Genomic DNA, 23,077 nt, shown 5'->3' with positions numbered 1-23,077 from the left:
GAATACTTCATACCATTTGCCAGTTTATAAATTAAACTTTATCATAGGTATGTATATACAGAAAAGAACATAGTGTACACAGGGTTCAGTATTATCCATGGTTTCAGAAGGTCTTGGAGTGAATCCCGTGGATAAGAGAGGCTATTGTGGCTCTTGGAGATATTCCACGTGGTCAACATAGATCTCTTTGTAATGGCTGCAGGGTTTGATGCTGCTTGAATGCGTTTATGCCCTAATGAACACTAGGCTGTTTCTTGTGTTTTTGCTATACTCAATAACGTCACAGTGGAAATTCTATTTTTTCCCCCCAACTTTTACTTTAAGTTCCAGGGTATATGTGTAGGATGTGCAGGTTTGTTACACAGGTAAATGTGTGTCATGATGGCTTGCTGCACACACACAGTAGAAATTTTTTTTTTTTTTTCTTTGAGATGGAGTCTGGCTCTGTCACCCAGGCTGGGGTGCAGGGGCACAGTCTCAGCTCACTGCAACCTCCGCCTCCTGGATTCAAGTGATTCTCCTGCCTCAGCCTCCCAAGTATCTAGGATTACAGGTGTGCACCACCACACCTGGCTAATTTTTGTATTTTTAGTAGAGACAGGGTTTTGCCATGTTGGCCAGGCTGGTCTTGAACTCCTGACCTCAGGTGATTCGCCCACCTTGGCCTCCGAAAGTGCTGGGATTACAGGCATGAGCCACCGTGCCCGGCCCACAGTGGAAATTCTTGAATGCTATTCAGTGTGAGAGAAAGAGGCGGTGTGGTGGGGTGGGTGGTGGATGGATGTAGCTGGCTTCTTGGGACATGCACACCATTCTTGGGGTGCAGCAGAAGCTTGTCCTACATGTGGATAGCATTGTCCCATCAAGGTCAAGGTGTTGGTCCCAACGCTGAGACCCTGGGGCATTCAGGGACAGACCCAAATGTCAGGGAGACGGAGGACAGGGCAGATAGGAGACTGAAGCAGAAGGCGGAGGGTAGCTGGCTTGGGGAAGCCCTTACCCAGGGGTCCGCAAACTTTTCCTGAAAAGGGCCAGATAGGAAATGCCTCAGGCAGTACGGGCCAGGAGGTCACTGTCACCACCACTCCGCTCTGCCCTGTAGCTGGAAAGCTGCCCTAGTCAATACGTAAATGAACGAACAGGGCCGTGTCCCAATACAACTTTATTTATCAACATGGAAATTTAAGTTTTATGTAATTTCTACATGTTATGAAATAATATTTTTTGTGCTTCTTTATGAACCATCTAAAAATATAATGCCATTCTGGCTGGGCGCGGTGGCAGGCGCCTGTAGTCCCAGCTGTTCGGGAGGCTGAGGCAGAAGAATTGCTTGAACCTGGGAGGTGGAGGTTGCAGTGAGCCGAGATCACACCACTGCACTCCAGGCTGGGTGACAGAGTGAGACTCCATCTCCAAAAAAAAAAAAAAGTGATGCCATTCTTAGCTGGTGGGTCATACAAAAATGCTAGAGGTAAGTCATCTTTGTCATGTTCTGTCAGCAGATAGAGGGGCCAGATGAGGCTTACAGGTGGCTCCCGGCATCTCTGAGCATTGACTCGTGGACGTTCCCTGGAGCCTCCCTGAAGCTCCATCCGGGCTGGGAAGAGGGAGGACCTGGAGATTTTCACAAGTATCCCAGCAGTGAGAATGGACTCTTGCCGGGCAGGCAGACACAGCAAGGCTCTCCTGGGTGCTGGGGAAAATTGAAGCTGGCAGCTTCAGCTCCGAAAGCTCTTTGGAGAGGCTTCCCAAGGTGGGGTGCACTTGGACCAGGCTCCAGGTGTCGTCAGAACTACTGGAAGATCGTTTTCAAGATAATCTGGAACAGGAAGAGAAGGCACAAAAGCCCCAGAATCGGAGAAGCTCTTGGCAGGAATTTGATTAAGGAAACGAGACAGGGCTGGATGCAGTGAGTCATGTCTGCAACCCCAACACTTTGGAAGGCTGAGGCAGGAAGACACTTGAAGTCAGGAGTTCAAGACAGCCTGGTTAGAGGTATAATATGCTGAGATTAAAAAAGAAGACGACCAGTCTGGGGAGCAGAGAGAGACCCCATCTCTACAGAAACATTTAATAATTAGCAGGGCACAGTGGCACACCTCTGTAGTCCCAGCTACTCAGGAGGCTGAGGCAGGATCACCACTTGAGCCCAGGAGGCGGCAGAGAACTAAGATTCTGCCACTGTACTCCAGCCTGGGTGCAACTTAGGAGACCCTGTCTCTAAAGAAAAAAAAAGAAAGAAATGAGATGTTCTTAGGTTCTTTCTTTCCTAGGTTCTCAGGGTTTTTTTTTTTTTTTTTTTGAGATAGTCTTGCTCCATTGCCCAGGCTGGAGTGCAATCTTGGCTCACTGCAATCTCTGCCTCCTGGGTTCAAGCAATTCTCATGCCTCAGCCTCCTGAGTGGCTGGGATTACAGGCACGCACCATCACATCTGGCTAATTTTTTTTGTATTTTTAGTAGAGACGGAGTTTCTCCATGCTGGCCAGGCTGGTCTCGAACTCCTGGTTTGCGCATCTAAGAGGCTGCGGCGGGATCCGTGCTGTCTACCCCGAAAGGGATGCCAGGGATGAGGCCCCACCTGGGTGAGCACGTTGTCCTTCTGGGTCAGATTCTCAACGATTTCAAAGTGGTCCACATCATGGAGCTGTTCAAACGAGGCTTTCCACTCTCCTTGACACAGGGTCTGGGGCGGGGAGACATGGGGGGAGGGGCCTGAGCAGTGGGAAAGGAGGTGGGGCAGGACATGGGGCCATGCCTGGCACAGGTCAGGGTTCACTGTGTTAAATAAATGACGGATGAGGCAAATAATGAGCTCACATGACCCTCGACCTCTGGCCACAAACCTGTGTTGAGAGTACCTGGTAAAACTCCCAGGACTGTCGGTGAAATTCGGGGGAGTCGAACTGGCCCACGACCACCAGCACACGGCAGGTGGGGTCCACCGGCTGCGCCTGGGCCACCTTCAGCTGGGGGCTGTTCCTCTGAGCGTCCTCCCTGGGGTGGGGAGTGGATGGGTCAGGACGGAGAGAAGCCGGGCTCCAGGTGAGCCAGGGGAGGTGGTGGGCAGGTAACTCACAGGGTCAGCTGCAGAGCGATGTTCTGTGAAGTATACATGATGGGCTCCAGGTCAAAGACCCCACTCACGAGGAAAAAGCCTGTGAGGGTGCAGAATCGTCACAGGACCAGGCTCCAGGCGGAGCAAGGCAGGGCCAGCCCACCCCTACGGCCAGAGGGGCAGGACCAGGGGAGGGGGCACGGAGGAAGCAGAGAAGGCCTTGCTCAGAGGGCTGGAAGCCCTGCGGTCAAGCCACTCACAGCTGGGAGGATTTCAATCAGTTGGCCCAAACCGCAAGGCTCATGGGGAGATGAAGGTTGCCCAGCCAGGCTGCAGCCCCCATGGAAACCTTTGAGGTTGGGCGTGACCCCATGCTTGGTCCAGTTGGCAAGGAGCATCATGGCGGCCAGGTGGGCCCCGGCTGAGTGTCCACATAGGTAAATTCCCCTGGGAGGGGTCAGAGCAGAGAACTGGATTTGCACACAGTTTCCCCACAACATCAGGCCCACTTCAAAGAGTCCCAATTTGCTTTCTGCTCCACAGGCCGGAGGGGAAGCTTGGCTGTGTCCGAGGGACTGATTGCACTGTCCTCCCACCCAGTGAGGTCCAACAGGAAGAAAATCTACCAGCAACACCCACCCATTGCTTGGATACCGCGTCTGGACAAACGCAACGCTGCGGGTCACCTGGTCTACCATCTGGTCCAGGGTGCCTGCACAGAGAGTATGAGCTGGGTCAGGAACTCGCTTCCTCCTAAAGCCCACACCGGCCCTCGGACCTGCAGCAACCACCCCTATTACCTTTGGGGGCGATGTCATAAGCCACTATTACCACGGCCACTCCCTGTGCCGTCAGCGGGTCGACCATGAAGGCAGACTCGTCCTTACTGCAGAGAGAGACACAGATGTGACAGCTGGAGGCAGCCTGGCCACTCCGCTGCTTCCTGTGTCCTGGACACACCACTTCCCAGATGTTCTGTCCATGCACAGCACCACCCCTTTCTGGCCCCGTTTGAGAGAGGGAAGCGGACAGGATCTCTCCCTGCCACATCACATACTAGCTATGGGACCATGGGGGAGCTTCATGTAACTTTATTTTTCTTTTTTTTTTTTTGAGACGGAGTCTCGCTGTGTCGCCCAGGCTAGAGTGCAGTGGCGCAATCTCGGCTCACTGCAAGCTCTGCCTCCCGGGTTCACGTCATTCTCCTGCCTCAGCCTCCGGAGTAGCTGGGACTACAGGCGCCTGCCACCACGCCAGGCTAATTTTGTTTTTGTATTTTTAGTAGAGATGGGGTTTCACCAGGTTAGCCAGGATGGTCTCGATCTCCTGACCTTGTGATCCGCCCACCTTGGCCTCCCAAAGTGCTGGGATTACAGGCGTGAGCCACCGCGCCCGGCCGTAACTTTATTTTTCTAAGCGATAGGGCCTCGCTCTGTCGCCCAGGCTGGAGTGCAATGGCGTCATCACGGTTCACTGCAGCCTCGACCTCCTGGGCTCAAGCAATCCTCCTGCCTCAGTCTCCCAAGCAGGAGTACAGGTGTGCACCACTATGCACAGCAAATTTATTTATTTATTTATTTATTTAATTTTTTAATTTTTTTTTTTGAGACGTAGTCTCGCTCTGTCGCCCGGGCTGGAGTGCAGTGGCCGGATCTCAGCTCACTGCAAGCTCCGCCTCCCGGGTTTACGCCATTCTCCTGCCTCAGCCTCCCAAGTAGCTGGGACTACAGGCGCCCGCCACCTCGCCCGGCTAGTTTTTTGTATTTTTTAGTAGAGACGGGGTTTCACCGTGTTAGCCAGGATGGTCTCGATCTCCTGACCTCGTGATCCGCCTGTCTTGGCCTCCCAAAGTGCTGGGATTACAGGCTTGAGCCACCGCGCCCGGCCTATTTTTTCTTTTGTAGAGATGGGGGTCTTGCTATGTTGACCAGGCTGGTTTCTAACTCAATCCTCCCGCCTCGGCCTCCCAATGTGTGGGATTATAGGTGTGAGCCACCGTGCCTGGCAATTTATGTAACTTCTAAGCCTGGTTTCCTCATCTGTATAAAATAGAGGCAATTATATTCCCTCTGTTAGGGAACTGTTTTTGAGAATTAAAGACCAGCAGTGTAGAGAGTTTTGTGTGGAATAAATGTAAGCTTTTTTTTTTTTGAGACAGAATCTCGTCGTGTCACCCAGGCTGGAGTGCAGTGGCATGATCTTGGCTCACTGCAACCCCCCCTCCTGGGTTCAAGCGATTCTCCTGCGTTAGCCTCCTGAGTAGCTGGGATTACAGGCACACGCCACCACGTCCAGCTAATTTTTGTATTTTTAGTAGACACAGGGTTTCACCATGTTGGCCAGGCTGGTCTCAAACTCTTGACCTCAAGTGATCCGTCCGCCTTGCCCTTCCAAAGTGTTGGGATTACAGGCGTGAGCCCCCGTGCCTGGCCATTAAATGTAAGCTATTAACATGAAGATGCTTGAAGGCAACGCTGTAGGAAGACCGTAGGGAACGCAGTGTCTGTCAAGATCCCAAATTCCCGGCCGGGCGCGGTGGCTCAAGCCTGTAATCCCAGCACTTTGGGAGGCCGAGACGGGCGGATCACAAGGTCAGGAGATCGAGACCATCCTGGCTAACACGACGAAACCCCGTCTCTACTAAAAACACAAAAAATTAGCCGGGCGAGGTGGCGGCGCCTGTGGTCCCAGCTACTCGGGAGGCTGAGGCAGGAGAATGGCGGGAACCCGGGAGGCGGAGCTTGCAGTGAGCTGAGATCTGGCCACTGCACTCCAGCCTGGGCGACAGAGCAAGACTCCGTCTCAAAAAAAAAAAAAAAAAAAAAAAAAAAAAAAAAAAAAAAAGATCCCAAATTCCCAAATACCCACAAAAAGCTTACAGTGACCAACTGTCCCATTTTACCTTGGACTTTCATTATTTTTTTTCTAAAGTACTGAAAACCCCATGTCCTAGGAAACCCCTCCTCAGTCCCAAGCAAACGGGGACAGTGGTTGGTCACTCTGGCTTTTCCTTTGATTCAAGAGGAGGCTGAACGTGCTTCTCACTGGTTGCAGTGGGTTGAGCTGTGTCCCCCCAAAAGATATGTCCAAATCCTAACCCCAGAACCTGTGACTATGACCTTATAAAAAAAAAAAAAAAAAGGAGGCCAGGCACGGTGACTCACACCTGTAATCCCAGCACTTTGGGAGGCCGAGGCGGGCGGATCACAACGTCAGATCGAAACCACTCTGACTAATACGGTGAAAACCCATCTCTACTAAAAACACAAAAAAATTAGCCGGGCGTGGTGGCGGGTGCCTGCAGTCCCAGCTACTCTGGAGGCTGAGGCAGGAAAATGGGGTGAACCCGGGAGGCGGAGCTTGCAGTGAGCCGAGATGGTGCCACTGCACTCCAGCCTGCGGGACAGAGCAAGACTCCGTCTCAAAAAAAAAAAAACAAAAAAAAAAACCAGGAGGCTGGTGTGGTGGCTCACGCCTGTAATCCCAGAACTTTGAGAGGTCAAGGCGGGAGGATCACTTGAGGTCAGGAGTTCAAGACCAGCCTGGCCAACATGGTGAAACCCTGTCTCTACTAAAAATACAAAAATTAGCTGGGCCTGGTGGTGCGCACCTGTAATCCCAGCTACTTGGGAAGCTGAAGCAGAAGAATTGCTTGAGCCTGGGAGGCAGAAATTGCAGCGAGCTGAGGTCGCACCACTGCGTTCCAGTCTGGGGTAGAGTGAGACTCTGTCTCAAAAAAAAGAAAAAAAAAAAGAAGAGGAAGATAGGAGACCCAGGAACACAAGGATCACATGTGAATGGAGGCAGAGGCTGGAGCTCTGTGGACACAAGCCAAGGACTGCCTGAGGCCACAGGAAGCTGGAGGAGGCAGGAAGGATCCTCCCTAGGAACCTGGCCCACATTTGACTTGAGACTTCCGCTCTCCAGTGCTGTGAGACACGGGCCTGTGGGAATCACCCAGCTGTGGCCTTTTGGTTGGGGCAGCCCTGGAGGAAGAGTCCCCCAGGGAAAGTGGAATCTCTCCTGCAGTCCACCATCCACATCCCCTGACTCACCTTCCACTCTGCCAGTATCCTCCGTGAAAGAACAGGAAGAAAGGCAAAGCTGCAAAACAAAAAACCAAGCACAAGGTGCATGAGTGGGGCCCGCCCTGCTGAGCTCTGCCACTGGACCCCCAAGTCCCAGGACCCCTAGCCCCTTCGCTGACAACCTTCAGCTGCCTTGTCAGGGAAGTAAATGTCCACTTTCTCCCCTTCGCCGTCTCCATAGGGGACATGCAGCAGGCTCTTCCTGGTGGCCCGGGCCCTCCTGGTGGCTGTCTCAGAAATGGACAAGTTGCTGTTAGCACAAGCTCAGGTGGTGGCAATTTCTTTTCTTCTTTTTTTTGGGGGGGATGAAATCTCACTCTGTTGCCCAAGCTGGAGTGCAGTGACGCGATCTCGGCTCACTGCAACCTCCCCCTCCCCAGTTCAAGCGATTCTCCTGCCTCAGCCTCCCAAGTAGCTGGGACTACAGGCACACGCCACTATGCCCAGCTAACTTTTTTGTTTTTGTTTTTGTTTCAAATAGAGACAGGGTTTCACCATGTTGGCCAGGCTGGTCTTGAACTCCTGACCTGGTGATCTGCCCACCTTGGCCTCCCAAAGTGCTGGGATTACAGTCGTGAGCCACTGCGCCCAGCCAGGTGGCGGCAATTTCTATTTCAGCTCGGGTAGAAGCCTTCCGGCTGAAAGCTGCCTTAAGTTGACATGTTGAGCTTCAGCTCTGAGCACCTCCCATTGAAAGAGGACTGCCAGGCCGGGCGCGGTGGCTCAAGCCTGTAATCCCAGCACTTTGGGAAGCCGAGACGGGCAGATCACAAGGTCAGGAGATCGAGACCATCCTGGCTAACACGGTGAAACCGTCTCTACTAAAAAAATACAAAAAACTAGCTGGGCGAGGTGGCGGGCGCCTGTAGTCCCAGCTACTCGGGAGGCTGAGGCAGGAGAATGGCTGAACCCGGGAGGCGGAGCTTGCAGTGAGCCGAGATTCGGCCACTGCACTCCAGCCTGGGCGACAGAGTGAGACTCCGTCTCACAAAAAAAAAAAAAGGGACTGCCAGGTGGGGCGTGGTGGCTCACGCCTGTAATCCCAGCACTTTGGGAGGCCGAGGTGGGCGGATCACAAGGTCAGGAGATTGAGACCATCCTGACTAACACGGTGAAACCCCGTCTCTACTAAAAATACAAAAAATTAGCTGGGCGTGGTGGCGGGCGCCTGTAGTCCCAGCTGCTTGGGAGGCTGAGGCAGGAGAATGGCGTGAGCCCGGTAGGCAGAGTTTGCAGTGAGCTGAGATCGTACCACTGCACTCCAGCCTGGGCGACAGAGCGAGACTCTTGTCTCAAAAAAAAAAAAGAGAGTGAGGACTGCCAGTCCAGACGTCTGTCAACAAATGTACTGTGGTTCTGCCAGGATGCTTTTCAGCATGACTTTACTACATACTTATCACATGCGCTATACTTTTTTGTTTTAAAGGGCAGGGGCTCACTATGTTGCCCAGGCTGGAGTGCAGTGGCTATTCACAGGTGCGATCACAGCATACTACAGCCTCTAACTCCCAGCCCCAAGCAATCCTCCTGCCTCAGCCTCCTGAGTAGCTGGGATTACGGGCACATGCCACCACATCTGGCTAATTTTCCTATTTTTAGTAGAGACAGGGTGTCATTGTATTGGCGAGGCTGGTCTCCAGCTCAACCTCAGGTGATCTACCCACCTCGGCCTCCCAAAGTGCTGGGATTACAGGTGTGAGCCACTGCACCTGGCCTCTTGCTTTATTTTTTATCCTAGCATTCATCGTTGTTTTGTTTTTGTTTTTTGCAATGGAGTCTTGCTCTGTCACCCAGGCTGGAGTGCAGTGGTGCCATCTTAGCTCACTGCAACTTCTGCCTCCTGGGTTCCAGCAATTCTCGTGCCTTAGACTGTATTTTCTAAAACTTAAAAAAAAAATTAGCTGGATGTGGTGGTGGGAACCTGTAATTTCGGCTACTCGGGAGGCTGAAGTGGGAGGATTACTTGAACCTGGGAGGCAGAGGCTGCAGTGAGCTGAGACTGTGCCACTGCACTCCAGCCTGGGTGACAGAGCGAGATTCTGAAAAAAGGAAGGAAGGAAGAAAAAGGGCATCCAGACCAGTGGGAATGACCAGTCAGTAAACCCTGCCTCCCCTCCCACCGCAGCGACGCACTCCTAGTATTCACAGCTAGAACACAGCGCCCTTGGGAGAAGGAACCCGGTCTAGTCATCTTTCCAAGAACTCCCTGCTTTGCTGAAAATAGATGTTGCATTTGTTTACCAGGGCAGCTGTAACAAAGTACTACAAATTGAGTGTCTCAGAGCAGTAGAACGTTCTCCCACAGTTCTAGAGGCCAGAAGTCTGAAATTAAAGTGTGGACGCTGCCACACTCCACCAATGCCTCTTTTGCCTCCGGCAGCTCCTGGTGGCTCCAGGTGTTCCAAGGCCTGTGGCTACGTCACTCCAGTCACCTCTGCCTCTTCCAGTCTCTGCCACGGTCTTCACGTGGTCCCCTCTCTGTGTGTCCCTCCCTCTTCTGTCTCTTAGCAGGACACCAGTCGTGGGATTTAGAGCCCACCCTAACCCAGAATGACTCGACTTCAGCTAATAACACCTACAAAGATGGTCTTTCCAAATAAGGAAATACCAGCCAGGCACCTGTAATCCCAGCACTTTGGGAGGCTGAGGCGGGCAGATCACTTGAGGTCAGGAGTTGAGACCATCCTGGCCAACATGGTAAAACCCTGTCTCTACTGAAAATACAAAAATTATCTGGGCATGGTGGTGCGCGCCTGTAGTCCCAGCTACTTGGGAGGCTGAGGCAGGAGAATTGCTTGAACCCGGAGGCAGCAGTTGCAGTGAGCTGAGATCACACCACTGCACTCCAGCCTGGGCAACAGAGCAAAACTCTGTCTCAAGCAAAACAAAACAAAACAAAAAACACCAAATAAGGAAATATCTTGACAGGTTCCCAGGGTTAGGATTTGGACATGTCTTTTTAAAATTTATTTTTATTTATTTATTTTTTAATGTCATGGTGGGGGTCACCTTTATTTGGCACTGCAGATGCTAAGTGTTTTACATAACACAATTTTCAGAATTCTAGCTAGTCAGGGGGACTCTGGGGGCCAGCCTGCAGGCCCATGCCCCACCTCTCCCATCCTGCCATCCCAAGGATCCAGACACCCCCTTCTCACAGCTGTGCTCAGGCACCATCAGCGGATCCTTGGAGTGCTGGGTTGATCTCCCCAAAAGAGGTGGAATCCAGTTCCCTGTAAAACCTGCATCTCAGAAAGGGCTCTATGTGTTAACCTGCAACTTGGGGCCCCTGTCCCTGAAGGCCCCCTGGTCCCCAACTTTGGTGGCCACAGTGGGCCTAGAAAAAGAAAAACCTGGCCGGGCATGGTGGGTCACACCTGTAATCCCAGCACTTTGGGAGGTCAAGGTGGGTGGATCACAGGTCAGGCATTTGAGACCACCCTGGCCAATATGGTGACACCCCATCTCTACTAAAAATACAAAAATTAGCCGGGCCCCTGTACTCTCAGCTACTCAGGAGGCTGAGGCAGGAGAATCGCTTGAACCAGGAAGTGGAGGTTGCAGTGAGCCGAGATTGTACCATTGCACTCCAGCCTGGGCAACAGAGCAAGACTGTCTCAAAAAAAAAAAAAAAAACACAAAAAACCCCTGTGTTTCCCTCGGGTGGGTGATTCATTCTGCAACTCTAGAAGGGTAAACACAGCAGAGGAAGAAAAAGCATGGGGCCGAGAGCTTGTACGAACTGCATCTATGCCAGAATGCAGAACTGTAAACTGGGCTGTCTCCACCTGGGCTGGATAGATTAAAGCTGAGGGAAATCAAAACGAAGTTGCCCATGTGCCAATCCAGGCAGGAAGCTGCCTTTGCAGAACACCAGTGAGGCTGCAAAACCTGTTTTGCCAGCACCCATATTTTTTTTTTTTTTTTTTTTTTTTTGAGACGGAGTCTTGCTCTGTCACCCAGGCTGGAGTGCAGTGGCCGGATCTCAGCTCACTGCAAGCTCCGCCTCCCGGGTTTACGCCGTTCTCCTGCCTCAGCCTCCCGAGTAGCTGGGACTACAGGCGCCCGCCACCTCGCCCGGCTAGTTTTTTTGTATTTTTTAGTAGAGACGGGGTTTCACCGTGTTAGCCGGCATCGTCTCTCGATCTCCTGGCCTCGTGATCCGCCCGTCTCGGCCTCCCAAAGTGCTGGGATTACAGGCTTGAGCCACCGCGCCCGGCCTGCCAGCACCCATATTACCAACCACTTTACCAACCCTGAATGGCTCCCTATGTACTGACAAGAAGCTATCTATGTACAGACAAGGAAACATCTCCAAGAAATACTAAGTGAAACTGGCAGGGTGGAACTGTGTGCACTACGGGGCCATTTGGATGAAAGAGGGGGGAATCTATATCCATATGAATAACAATGGCCCCCTTGATGGTGGCCAGGGGAACTGGGAGGATGCAAAGGAAGAGGAGCGAGCATTTCACTGAAAAGCCTTGTGTGGTTTTTGTTTTTGTTTTTTTGAGACAGTCTCACTCTGTTGCCCAAGCTGGAGTCCACTGGCGCAATCTTGGCTCACTGCAACCTCCGCCTCTGGGGTTCAAGTGATTCTCCTGTCTCCGTCTTCCAAGCAGCTGGGATTACAGGTGTGGGCCACCACACCCGTCTTATTATTATTATTAGTGTTTTGAGGCAGAGCTTTGCTCTTGTCACAGGCTAGAGTGCAATGGCGCAATCTCTGCTCACTGCAACCTCTGCTTCCTGGGTTCAAGTGATTCTCCTGCCACAGCATCCCAAGTAGCTGGGATTACAGGCACCTGCCACCATGCACAGCTTATTTATTTATTTATTTTTGTATTTTAAGTAGAGACGGGGTTTCACCATGTTGGCCAGGTTGGTCTCGAGTTCCTGACCTTGAATGATATCCCTGCCTTGGCCTCCCAAAGTGCTGGGATTATAGGTGTGAGCCAGTTCACCTGGTCTGAGCTAATTTTTGTATTTCTAGGAGAGACGGGGTTTCACAGTGTTGGCCAGTCTGGTTTCGAACTCCTGAATTCACTTTTTATTTTTGAGACACAGTTTCACTCTGTCACACAGGCTGGAGTGTAGTGGTGCAATCTCGGCTCACTGCAGCCTTAACCTCCTAGGTTCAGATAAGCTTCCCACCTCAGCCACCAGAGTAGCTAAAAATACAGGCGTGTGCCACCACGCCTGGCTAATTTTTGTATTTTTTGTAGAGACAGGGTTTCGCCATGTTGCCCAGGCTGTTCTCGAACTCCAGGGCTCAAGTGATCCTCCCACCTTAGCCTCCCAAGTAGATGGGACGACAGGCAAGCACCACCACACCCAGTTAATTTTTATTTTTTTTTGTAGAGACCAGGTCTTGCTATGTTGCCCAGCTGGTTTCGAACTCCTGGGCTCAAGCTGTCCTCCTGCTTTCGTTTCCCAAAGTCTGGGATTACAGTCATGTGCCACCAGACTTGGCCCCCTCTCTTTCTCAAACCACATCTGATCATCAGGAAATCCTTGGACACCCCCTCCACTGTGTGTCCTGGGTCTAGAGTCTCCTCCCCACCTGCACTGAGACCACTCTGCTTGGATCCCCTTTGACCTGTTCCTCGGAAGGCAGCAGCCACCCCTCTAGGTTCTTCCAGCTTCTACCCGGATTCCCTACAGCCACAAGCGTGAGCTGGTTATAACAAGCTCTCATCCATCCTGGGCTCCTGTCTGAGTCAGCCTGGGCGGCCATAACAAAATACCACAGACTGGGGAGACCTAATGGAAATTTTATTTTCTCACAGTTCTGCAAACTGGAAGTCCAAGCTCAAGGTGCCAGCAGGGCTGCAGACCTGCCACCAATCCTTTGCTGAAAGGCATCTGGGCTGTCTCCCACGCCATGCTACCACAAACGCCCCTGCTGTGAATAGCCTTGTACACCCATTACCACAGCACTTGCAAGCATCTGTAGGACGCCCTCTCAGGGGTAGAATTCTGGGTCAAAAGGCAGATGCATTTGTCACCATGAGGCCATTGCCAGCTGCCATCCATGCGGGTTTGCCAACAACCCTGCCCCAGCACAGTGTGAAGACAATGCGCCCCACAGGCTCATCGGCGTGGCTTCATCAGAAGGTCGTGATTTAATTAACACAGGAGTTCTTTTTTTTTTTTTTTTTTTTGAGACGGAGTCTTGCCCAGGCTGGAGCGCAGTGACCGGATCTCGGCTCACTGCAAGCTCCGCCTCCCGGGTTCCCGCCATTCTCCTGCCTCAGCCTCCCGAGTAGCTGGGACTACAGGCTCCTGCCACCTCGCCCGGCTAGTTTTTTTGTATTTTTTTAGTAGAGACGGGGTTTCACCGTGTTAGCCAGGATGGTCTCGATCTCCTGACCTCGTGATCCGCCCGTCTCGGCCTCCCAAAGTGCTGGGATTACAGGCTTGAGCCACCGCGCCCGGCCAACACAGGAGTTCTTAAGCCTATAAATGGACTAGATCAATGTTGTGTTACAGTTAAGAAAAACATCTGGCCGGGCGCGGTGGCTCAAGCCTGTAATCCCAGCACTTTGGGAGGCCGAGACGGGCGGATCACGAGGTCAGGAGATCGAGACCATCCTGGCTAACACGGTGAAACCCCGTCTCTACTAAGAAATACAAAACACTAGCCGGGCGAGGTGGCAGGCGCCTGTAGTCCCAGCTACTCGGGAGGCTGAGGCAGGAGAATGGCGTGAACCCGGGAGGCGGAGCTTGCAGTGAGCTGAGATCCGGCCACTGCACTCCAGCCTGGGCTACAGAGCGAGACTCCGTCTCAAAAAAAAAAAAAAAAAAAAAAAAAAAAAAAAGAAAAACATCATGAAATGTATGTTCTAAGTGGAATGGCAATTAAAACCAAGCGGCTGTAGGTGTTCATTATCATGCATAAGCCTCCCTCAGATATTAACTAACCTCAAGAAAGAGAAATTGCCTCTCTCTAGGAGAGGGCAGCTGGGGTGCAGAGCCAGAGAATGAGTGACTCATGCCCCCCACAGAGGGCCCTCCAGGCCCTGAACCCCAGGGCAAGAACACAGGAGGGCTTCAGCGTGACACCCCAGAACAAACCTTATGGCAAACTTCCTTTCTTATTAAAGCAAAAGCTTCGTTGCTATTATTTACAACTCAGGCTATATGGAAATGGTGCTATGAATAGGCATGTGAAAGTGCTTGTTTGAGTACCTGTTTTCAATTGTTTCGGGTTAGAAATAATTTCTGTTTCTTTTTTTTTTTTTTTCAGATGGAGTTTCATTCTTTGTTGCCTAGGCTGGAGTGCAATGGCGCAGTCTTGACTCACTGCAACCTCCCACACCTGGGTTCAAGCTATTCTCCTACTTCAGCCTCCCCAGTGGCTGGGATTGCAGGCATGTGCCACTACTCATGGCTAATTTCTGTATTTTCAGTACAGAAGGGGTTTTGTCATGTTGGTCAGGCTGGTCTCGAACTCCTGACCTCAAGTGATCTGCCCACCATGGCTTCCCAAAGTGCTGGGATTACAGGCATGAGCCACGGAGCCCAGCCTGGATTAGAAATAATTTCTAATGTTGTGCATGGTATTAAAAACAGGACTGCAAGGCCGGGCGCGGTGGCTCTTGCCTGTAATCCCAGCACTTTGGGAGGCTGAGGCGGGCGGATCACCTGAGGTCGGGAGTTCGAGACCAGCCTGATCAACATGGAGAAACCCAATCTCTACTAAAAATACAAAATTAGGCCAGGAGCGGTGGCTCAAGCCTGTAATCCCAGCACTGTGGGAGGCCGAGACGGGCGGATCACAAGGTGAGGAGATCGAGAGCATCCTGGCTAACATGGTGAAACCCCGTCTCTACTAAAAAATACAAAAAAACTAGCCGGGCGAGGTGGCGGGCGCCTGTAGTCCCAGCTACTCGGGAGGCTGAGGCAGGAGAATGGCACAAACCCGGGAGGCGGAGCTTGCAGTGAGCTGAGATCCGGCCACTGCACTCCAGCCTGGGCAAGAGAGCGAGACTCTGTCTCAAAGAAAAAAAAAAATACAAAATTAGCCGGACGTGGTGGCACATGCCCGTAATCCCAGCTACTTGGGAGACTGAGGCAGAAGAATTGCTTGAACCAAGGAGGCAAAGGTTGCAGTGAGCTGAGATCGCTCCATTGCACTCCAGCCTGGGAAACAAGAGTGAAACTCCGCCAAAAAAAAAACCCAAAAAACAAAAACAAAACCAGGACTGCAGGGCCGCATATGGCAGCTCATGCCTGTAGTCCCAGCACTTTGGGAGGTCGAGGTGGGCAGATCACCTGAGGCCAGGAGTTCGAGACCAGCCTGGCCAACACAGTGAAACCCTGTCTCTACTAAAAATACAAAAATTAGCCGGGAATGGTGGTGCACATCTGTAATCCCAGCGATTCAGGAAGCTGAGGCACAATAATTGCTTGAACCCGGGAGGCGAAGGTTGCAGTGAGATGAGACGGCACCACTGCCCTCCAGCTTGGGCAACAGAGTGAGACTCTGTCTCGAAAGAAAAAAAAGAAACTGTCCCCTTTAAACACTCACTCCCCATTCCTCCCTCCCCTTGCCCCTAGCAACCACCATTCCATTTCTTGTCTTTATTAATTTGACTTCTCTAGGGACCTCATTTAAATGAAATCATACAGAATTTAACTTTTGTATCTGGATAAAAAATATATACAGCATTTTGCTGACTGTAAAATGTGTTTTTTTGGGCCGGGTGCGGTGGCTCACACCTGTAATCCCAGCATTTTGGGAGGCCGAGGCACGTGGATCACCTGATGTCAGGAGTTCGAGACCAGCCTGACCAACATGGAGAAACCCCGTCTCTACTAAAAATAAAAAATTAGCTGGGCATGGTGGCATGTGCCTGTAATCCCAGCTACTCAGGAGGCTGAGGCAGAAGAATCGCTTGAACCCGGGAGGCGGAGGTTACGGTGAGCCGAGTTTGCACCACTGCACTCCAGCCTGGGCAACAAGAGCGAAACTCTATCTTAAAAATAAAAAAAGTATTTTTAATAAAGGTCACAGTAAAACTAATTTAAAAGTTAGTGGTAAAGGAAATGGTTTTTAAACCCCTTCTCTGCCAGCCTACTGCACCCTGGCCACACTCACACAGCGGTCAGACTTTTTTCTCCCTGAGTCCAGACAAGAGAGGCCAGGCCTTGACGGGGATGAGGCTGTCTACCCATTACAAGCGAACAATCCTCATGGCAAGTTAATAGGCTGGCATTGTAAGGACGAATACAAATCAAAAATGAGAAAAAAACATAATTCCCCCTGGTGCAAAGAAGGAAAAGTGTGGCCAGACACGGTGGCTCACATCTATAATCCCAGCACTTTGGGAGGCGGGCAGATCACTTGAGGCCAGGAGTCCCAGACCAGCCTGGCCAACATGGCGAAACCCGTCTCTACTAAAAATACAAAATTAGCTGGCATGGTGGCACGCGCCTGTAATTCCAGCTACTCAGGAGGCTTGAGACACAAGAATGTGAGACACAAGAATGGCTTGAACCCAGGAGGCAGAGGTTGCAATGGGCCAAAATCACGCCACTGCACTCCAGCCTGGGTGAGAGAGCAAGGCCTTGTCTCAAAGAAAAAACAAACAAAAAACCCAGTACATAAAGAAATATGCAGCCTTGAACTCCTAGGCAGCAGTCATCCTCCCACCTCTGCCTCTCAAGTAGGTGGAAGTACAGGTGCACACTACTGCACCCTGCTAATTAAAAAAAAATTTTTTTTTTTTTTTTGAGATGGAGTCTCGCTCTGTCGCCTAGGCTGGAGTGTAGTGGCACCATCTCAGCTCACTGCAAGTTCCTCCCGGGTTCAAGACATTCTCCTGCCTCAGCCTCCCAAGTAGCTGGGACTATAAGCGTCCGCACCACACTTGACTAATTTTTTGTATTTTTAGTAGAGACGGGGTTTCATCGTGTGAGCCAGGATGGTCTCGATCTCCTGACCTGGTGATCCGCCCACCTCGGCCCCCCAAAGTGCTGGGATTACAGGTGCAAGCAGCCATGCCCAGCCTTTAAATTTTTTTTTTTTTTTTTTTTTTTTTGAGACGGAGTCTCGCTCTGCCGCCCAAGCTGGAGTGCAATGGCCGGATCTCAGCTCACTGCAAGCTCCGCCTCCCAGGTTCACGCCATTCTCCTGCCTCAGCCTCCCAAGTAGCTGGGACTACAGGCACCCGCCACCACGCCCGGCTAGTTTTTTGTATTTTTTAGTAGAGACGGGGTTTCACCGTGTTAGCCAGGATGGTCTCGATCTCCTGACCTCGTGATCCGCCCGTCTCGGCCTCCCAAAGTGCTGGGATTACAGGCTTGAGCCACCGCGCCCGGCCGCCTTTAAATTTTTTGTAGAGACAGGTTCTTGCTATGTTGCCCAGGCTGGTCTCAAACTCCTGGCCTCAAAGGATCCTCGTGCCTTGACCTCCCACAGTACTGGGATTATAGGCGTGTGTGACAGTTCCTGGTCTCTCTCTCTTTTTTTTTTTTTTTTGAGAAACGGAGTCTTGCTCTGTCGCCCAGGCTGGAGTGCGGTGGCGCGATCTCGGCTCACTGCGAGCTCCGCCTCCCAGGTTCACGCCATTCTCCTGCTTCAGCCTCCCGAGTAGCTGGGACCACAGGCGCCCGCTGCCACGCCTGGCTAATTTTTTTGTATTTTTAGTAGAGACAGGGTTGCACCGTGGTCTCGATCTCCTGACCTCGTGATCCACCTGCCTCGGCCTCCCAAAGTGCTGGGATTACAGGCGTGAGCCACCGCGCCCGGCTCTCTCTTTTAAATCTTTTCCTTTTATTTTCCTTTCAATCATATGACTTGAAGGTTTAATAGTGTGTGCTTTTTATGTCTGACTTCCTTTCTCATTAGGGTCAGCTCTTTGTCACTCAAGACAATTAAGACTGGCAAAAAGGTTTGCTTACAGCACTTGCATGTTTTACCACACTCATATATTTATCGAGGAAATAGAGATGAATTTGGAACAGAGCTGGGCATAGCAAGGAACCGTGAAGAGCCTAGGAAACAGTACCACCCCAATCTATTGAGACAGAAGGATGGTGGAACATGCTGGAATACACTTCTAACAAGTGTGTTCTTCCTCCTGGGTTCTCTCTGTTTAGAAAACCGCCAAGCCCAGGAGCCCAGGCAGCTGCCTCTGAAAGGCTGTGTTGGGCCTGCTGCAACAGAGCCAATTTGCCAGGCATGGCTGGCTGCTTCCTCACCCATGCTTCCTCCTTGGGGCCTGCTCCCCATCCCAGCACAGATGCATTACCAGGTGTTCAAATCGTGGTACAGCACTTTGCAGATACGGGGTAGAGACAGAAATGGACCTTAAGACTTCACTAGTTTACAGGTTCCTAAGTCCAGATTTCTTTAAAGAAAGAAAAGGTGAAAAGCCAGGCACGGTGGCTCACACATGTAATCCCAGCTCTTTGGGAGGCCAAGGCAGGCAGATGACCTGAGGTCAGGAGTTTGAGACCAGCCTGACCAACATGGTGAAACCCCGTCTCTACTAAAAATACAAAATTAGCCAGGCTTGGTGGCACAGGCCTGTAATCCCAGCTACTTGGGAGGCTGAGGCAGGAGAATTGCTTGAACCCAGGAGGTGGAGGTTGCGGTGAGCAGAGATTGCACCTTAGGACTCCAGCCTGGGCAGCAAGAGGAAAACTGTCTCAAGTAAAAAAAAAGTCCGGGCATGGTGGCTCACGCCTGTAATCCCAGCACTTTGGGAGGGCGAGGTGGCCAGATCACGAGGTCAAGAGATGAAGACCATCCTGGCCAACATGGTGAAACCCCATCTCTACTAAAAACACAAAAATTAGCTGGGCGTGGTGGGGTGTGCCTGTAGTCCCAGCTACCCAGGAGGTTGAGGAAGGAGAATCACTTGAACCCAGGAAGCAGAGGTTGCAGTGAGCTGAGATCACGCCACTGCACTCCAGCCTGGGCAAACAGAGCAAGACTCAGTCACCATTGCTTTTTTTTTTTTTTTTGAGACAGGGTCTCACTCTTGTTACCCAGGCTGGCATGCAGTGATGCAATCTCAGCTCACTGCAACCTCTGCCTCCCAGGTTCAAGCAATTCTCATGCCTCAGGTTCCCAAGTAGCTGGAATTACAGGTGTACAGCTAATTCTTGTATTTTTTTGTAGAGATGGGGTTTTGCCATGTTGGCCAGGCTGGTCTCGAACTCCTGGACTCAAGTGATATACCTGCCTTGGCCTCCCAAAGTATTGCTTTCTATGAATAGTGACTGCATTCCACATCCAGCTGCAGAGGAGGAACGTTCCTCTGTTCACTTCACCTCCCTATGGCAACCACAGCCCACAGCCTTACGGGCCTAGGCATGGTTGGCGGAGCAGGAAAGGCCAGGCATGGTGGACTGAGCCATGGACCTCCCCTGGACCTCTCCTGCCTCCAGCAGTCCCTGCAGCAAGGGGTCCTGGGTACCTGCCCCTAAGCAGAGAGGTTTATAAAGTGCCTGGTGTTTGGGAAATGCCCCTCGAGACTCAGGTGGTGTGGTGCAGCACTCCAACCCCCAGCATTCTGAACCACTGCCACATGCTAAAGGCCACCCAATGCAGTCACGGAGAGGTCACACCAGTACCTTCAATTCCTATCTGTGAGTAGGTCCTCAAGGCTTCCTCTGCTCCCAGTCGGACAACCCATTGGCTGGGACAGTACTGATTCTCCAGCTCCTGCAGGACACAAACATGAGGCTCTGTAAGACTTTCCTTCTCAACAGAGCATGCCCCTCCCCCTCGCCCATGCCCGGCTGCTCCTCTCTGCCTTAGAAGCCCCCTCCCCAGTATTCCAGGGTCTCCAGGATACACTTGGATCCATGGTCTAGAGGTATACCAGCGACCGCTGGGCCTTTAGCCAGCTGGCAGCCTTAAGGGGATATGAGGTCCCCCAAACGAATCCAGTTAATGCCATCATGGGCACCACTCCCACAGCAGTTATGACCACGGGAGGCCAGGTGGCCCAATGGTTCACACCTGTAATCCCAGCACTTTGGGAGGCCGAGGTGGGTGGATCACCTGAAGTCAGGAGTTTCAGACCAGCCTAGCCAACGTGGCAAAACGCCGTCTCTACTGAAAATACAAAAATTAGCTGAGCGCGGTGGCGGACGCTTGTAATCTCAGCTACTTGGGAGGCTGAGGCAGGAGAATCGATGGAAACTGGGAGGCGGAAGTTGCAGTGAGTGAGCTGAGATCCCACCATTGCACTCTAGCCCGGGTAACAACAGCGAGACTCCATCTCAAAAAAAAAAAAAAAAAAGGTAACAAGGAACCAGATTTTGAAGAAAGGGCTCAAAGCCATCATGAGAAATGGGAAGTCAGGGCGGCCTCATGGAAAAGCCTGAGGTCAAATGCCATCTGACCTCCTTCATTTACTTACTGTTTCATCCTGAACAAGTTACTTAGTCTCTGGGATTCAGTTCCCTTACTGGTAGAAGGCATCTATCCAGGCCGGACACGGTGGCTCACGCCTGTAATCCCAGCACTTTGGGAGGCCGAGGCGGGAAGATCACAAGGTCAGGAGATCGAGACCATCCTGGCTAACATGCTGAAATCCTGTCTCTACTAAAATTACAAAAAAATTAGCCAGGCGTGGTAGCGGGTGCCTGTAATCCCAGCTACTCAGGAGGCTGAGGTGGGAGAATGGCATGAACCTGGGAGGCAGAGTTTGCAGTGAGCCGAGATTGCGCCACTGCACTCCAGCCTGAGCAACAGAGCGAGACTCCGTCTCCAAAAAAAAAAAAGAAAAAATTAGCTGGGTGCGGTGGCTCCCAGCACTTTGGGAAGCCGACGCGGGTGGGTCACAAGGTCAGGAAATCGAGACCATCCTGGCTAACACAGTTAAACCCCCATCTCTACTAAAATTACAAAAAAAATAGCCGGGTGTAGTTGTGGGTGCCTGTAGTCCCAGCTACTCGGGAGGCTGAGGCAGGAGAATCGCTCGAACCTGGGGGGTGGAAGTTGTAGTGAGCCGAGATTGTGCCACTGCACTCCAGCCTGGGTGACAGAGCGAGACTCTGTCTCAAAAAAAAAAAAAACCAAAAAACAAAAAGTAGCCAGGCATGTAGTCCCAGCTACAGTGTGCCTGTAATCCCAGCTACTCGGGAGGCTGAGGCAGGAGAAACACTTGAACCCGAGAGGTAGAGGTTGCAGTGAGCCAAGATCATGCCACTGCACTCCAGCCTGGGTGACAAAACGAGACTGTGTCTAAAAAAAAAAAAAAAAGAAAGAAAATAGAAGGCATCTATCCAAATCACAAGGTTAAAAGAGATAAGGCATGTGAGTGAAATAAGTGAAATAAAGCGAGTCACTCAATGTAGGTTTCTTCTTCCTCCCAGTGAAGGGGCCCCTGTAAGAGATCCTTGGATCTGTCCAATCGGTACCTGGAAAGGTTATTACCTGTAGGATCCTTACAGCCACACATGGCACACTCTGTGATCACTACCACCATCTTTGTTGCTATTATTTATGATCATGATTATATAATGGTTTTGTTGTTTTGAGCCACTGCACCCAGCCTGTATGTTTCTAACCTTCACAACAACCCCAATGTAAATACCAGCTGTTTTGAATCCTTCAGCCTGTGCCATATAAACAGAGACCCAAAAACATTGTGTAACCTCAGTTCAAGGTCCAGAACTTTGACCCCTAACCTCCTGCGGGTCTATGGATTTTTTTTTTTTTTTTTTTTTTTGAGATGAAGTCTTGGTTTATCACCCAGACTTCCAGGCTGGAGTGCAATGGCATGATCTCAGCTCACTGCAACCTCCACCTCCTGGGTTCAAGCGATTCTCCTGTCTCAGCCTCCCCAGTAGCTGGGATTACAGACATACATTACCACGCCCGGCTAATTTTTGTATTTTTAGTGTAGACGGGATTTCACCATGTTGGCCAGGCTGGTCTTGAATTCCTGACCTCAAAGTGCTGGGATTACAGGTTTGAGCTACCACGCCCGGCAGGGCCTACGGATATTAGCATAGCCAGGACTTCAATTTTCTCTATTCTGAGAGTCAGGCTAACAAAGGAGAAGGTAAAATCACCACGGTGCTCAAGCACTGGGGGCCTGGCACACACCAGGCGCCCAGCATGCCCACAGGAGTGGTCTGCACGGCTTCTAAGCTTCCTTCTTAGAACTCCAATCTGATCAATGAGCTAACTCTGCCCCAGCCCCTCAGTCCCTCCCTGCAATCCGTCTACCTCTGCAGACATGTTCTTCCAAGGAACCTCGCCTGGGAGACCCACATCTGAGATAGCCATCGCGGTGTCTAGAGGCGACGTGCGTGTCGCTTCTTTATACTGCCAGAGCCCCGCCTCGCTTGGCCTTTAAATTTAGTGGGCGGAGAGAGGCGGGGCTCAGGCCAGGCCACATCCCGATCAGCCACGTCCATCCCCCTGATTACTGGGCCCTCCCAGTCCCTGGGCGCACTTCCCGGATCCCTCCCACGAGGGGGCGGGCTGTGGTCAAATCTCCCGCCAGGTCGGCGGCCGGGCGCTGATTGGCCCCAGGGCAGCGGGACCGACTCGTGATTGGCCAGCACGCCGTGGTTTAAAGCGGGTGGCGCGGGAACCAGGGACTTACTGCGGGACCGCGGTGGAGAACCCTTGGATCCGTGAACTTCCCGGAGGCGCCATGAGTTGCATTAACCTGCCCACCGTGCTGCCCGGCTCCCCCAGCAAGACCCGGGGGCAGATCCAGGTGCGGGGGTCAGCCCTGCGCGTGACTGGGGATGAGGGGGTCGTGGTGATAGCCTGTGCCCCGGCATCCGCGCAGGGCGGGCCCCCAAATGACCTCATCTTCTCTCCTAGGTGATTCTCGGGCCGATGTTCTCAGGAAAAAGGTAATGGCTTCGCGGGGCTGGGGTGGATCTCCTTCTTCTTCTCCGGGGACCCCTGTCCCTTCCCTTCCCCTAGGACCAGCACAGCTTCCCAC

The 23,077-nt window shown here is 51.8% G+C and overlaps 1 protein-coding gene and 1 long non-coding RNA gene across 29 annotated transcripts in view; one reads left to right on the top strand and one right to left on the bottom strand.

Moving 5' to 3' along the window:
• Positions 1-3,740, top strand: part of LOC102119031 (uncharacterized) — an 8,941-nt gene extending 5,201 nt beyond the window's left edge. Inside the window, exons 2-3 of the long non-coding RNA XR_285553.5 lie at positions 2,460-2,584; positions 3,601-3,740. This is a non-coding gene — a long non-coding RNA (uncharacterized lncRNA). The remainder of the gene's footprint in view (positions 1-2,459; positions 2,585-3,600) is intronic.
• AFMID (arylformamidase) lies at positions 1,145-23,077 on the bottom strand. Of its 28 annotated transcripts, XR_010582044.2 has the most exons (13): positions 22,727-23,077; positions 22,345-22,468; positions 19,734-19,824; positions 7,268-7,372; positions 7,113-7,161; positions 3,858-3,943; positions 3,697-3,769; positions 3,318-3,504; positions 3,079-3,101; positions 2,861-2,996; positions 2,581-2,685; positions 1,717-1,819; positions 1,493-1,631 (listed from the first exon to the last, which is right to left on the bottom strand). XR_010582044.2 is itself a non-coding variant. In XM_045375751.2 (12 exons), the coding sequence occupies exons 1-12, from the start codon at positions 22,939-22,941 to the stop codon at positions 1,793-1,795; spliced, it is 1,221 nt and encodes a 406-aa protein (XP_045231686.2). In that variant the 5' UTR covers positions 22,942-23,077; the 3' UTR covers positions 1,145-1,792. The 28 variants fall into 28 exon arrangements, 16 of the variants coding, with proteins under 16 accessions (XP_045231686.2, XP_015294396.2, XP_073876797.1 ...); XR_012426240.1 differs by having other exon boundaries at positions 1,145-1,819; positions 3,079-3,157; XM_045375751.2 differs by having other exon boundaries at positions 1,145-1,819.

This window comes from Macaca fascicularis, chromosome 16 (genome assembly GCF_037993035.2).
Source record: "Macaca fascicularis isolate 582-1 chromosome 16, T2T-MFA8v1.1".
NCBI classification, from domain to species: domain Eukaryota; kingdom Metazoa; phylum Chordata; class Mammalia; order Primates; family Cercopithecidae; genus Macaca; species Macaca fascicularis.
Note: the sequence above shows the minus strand (reverse complement) of the source record. Positions and strands in the feature narration are given on the sequence as shown.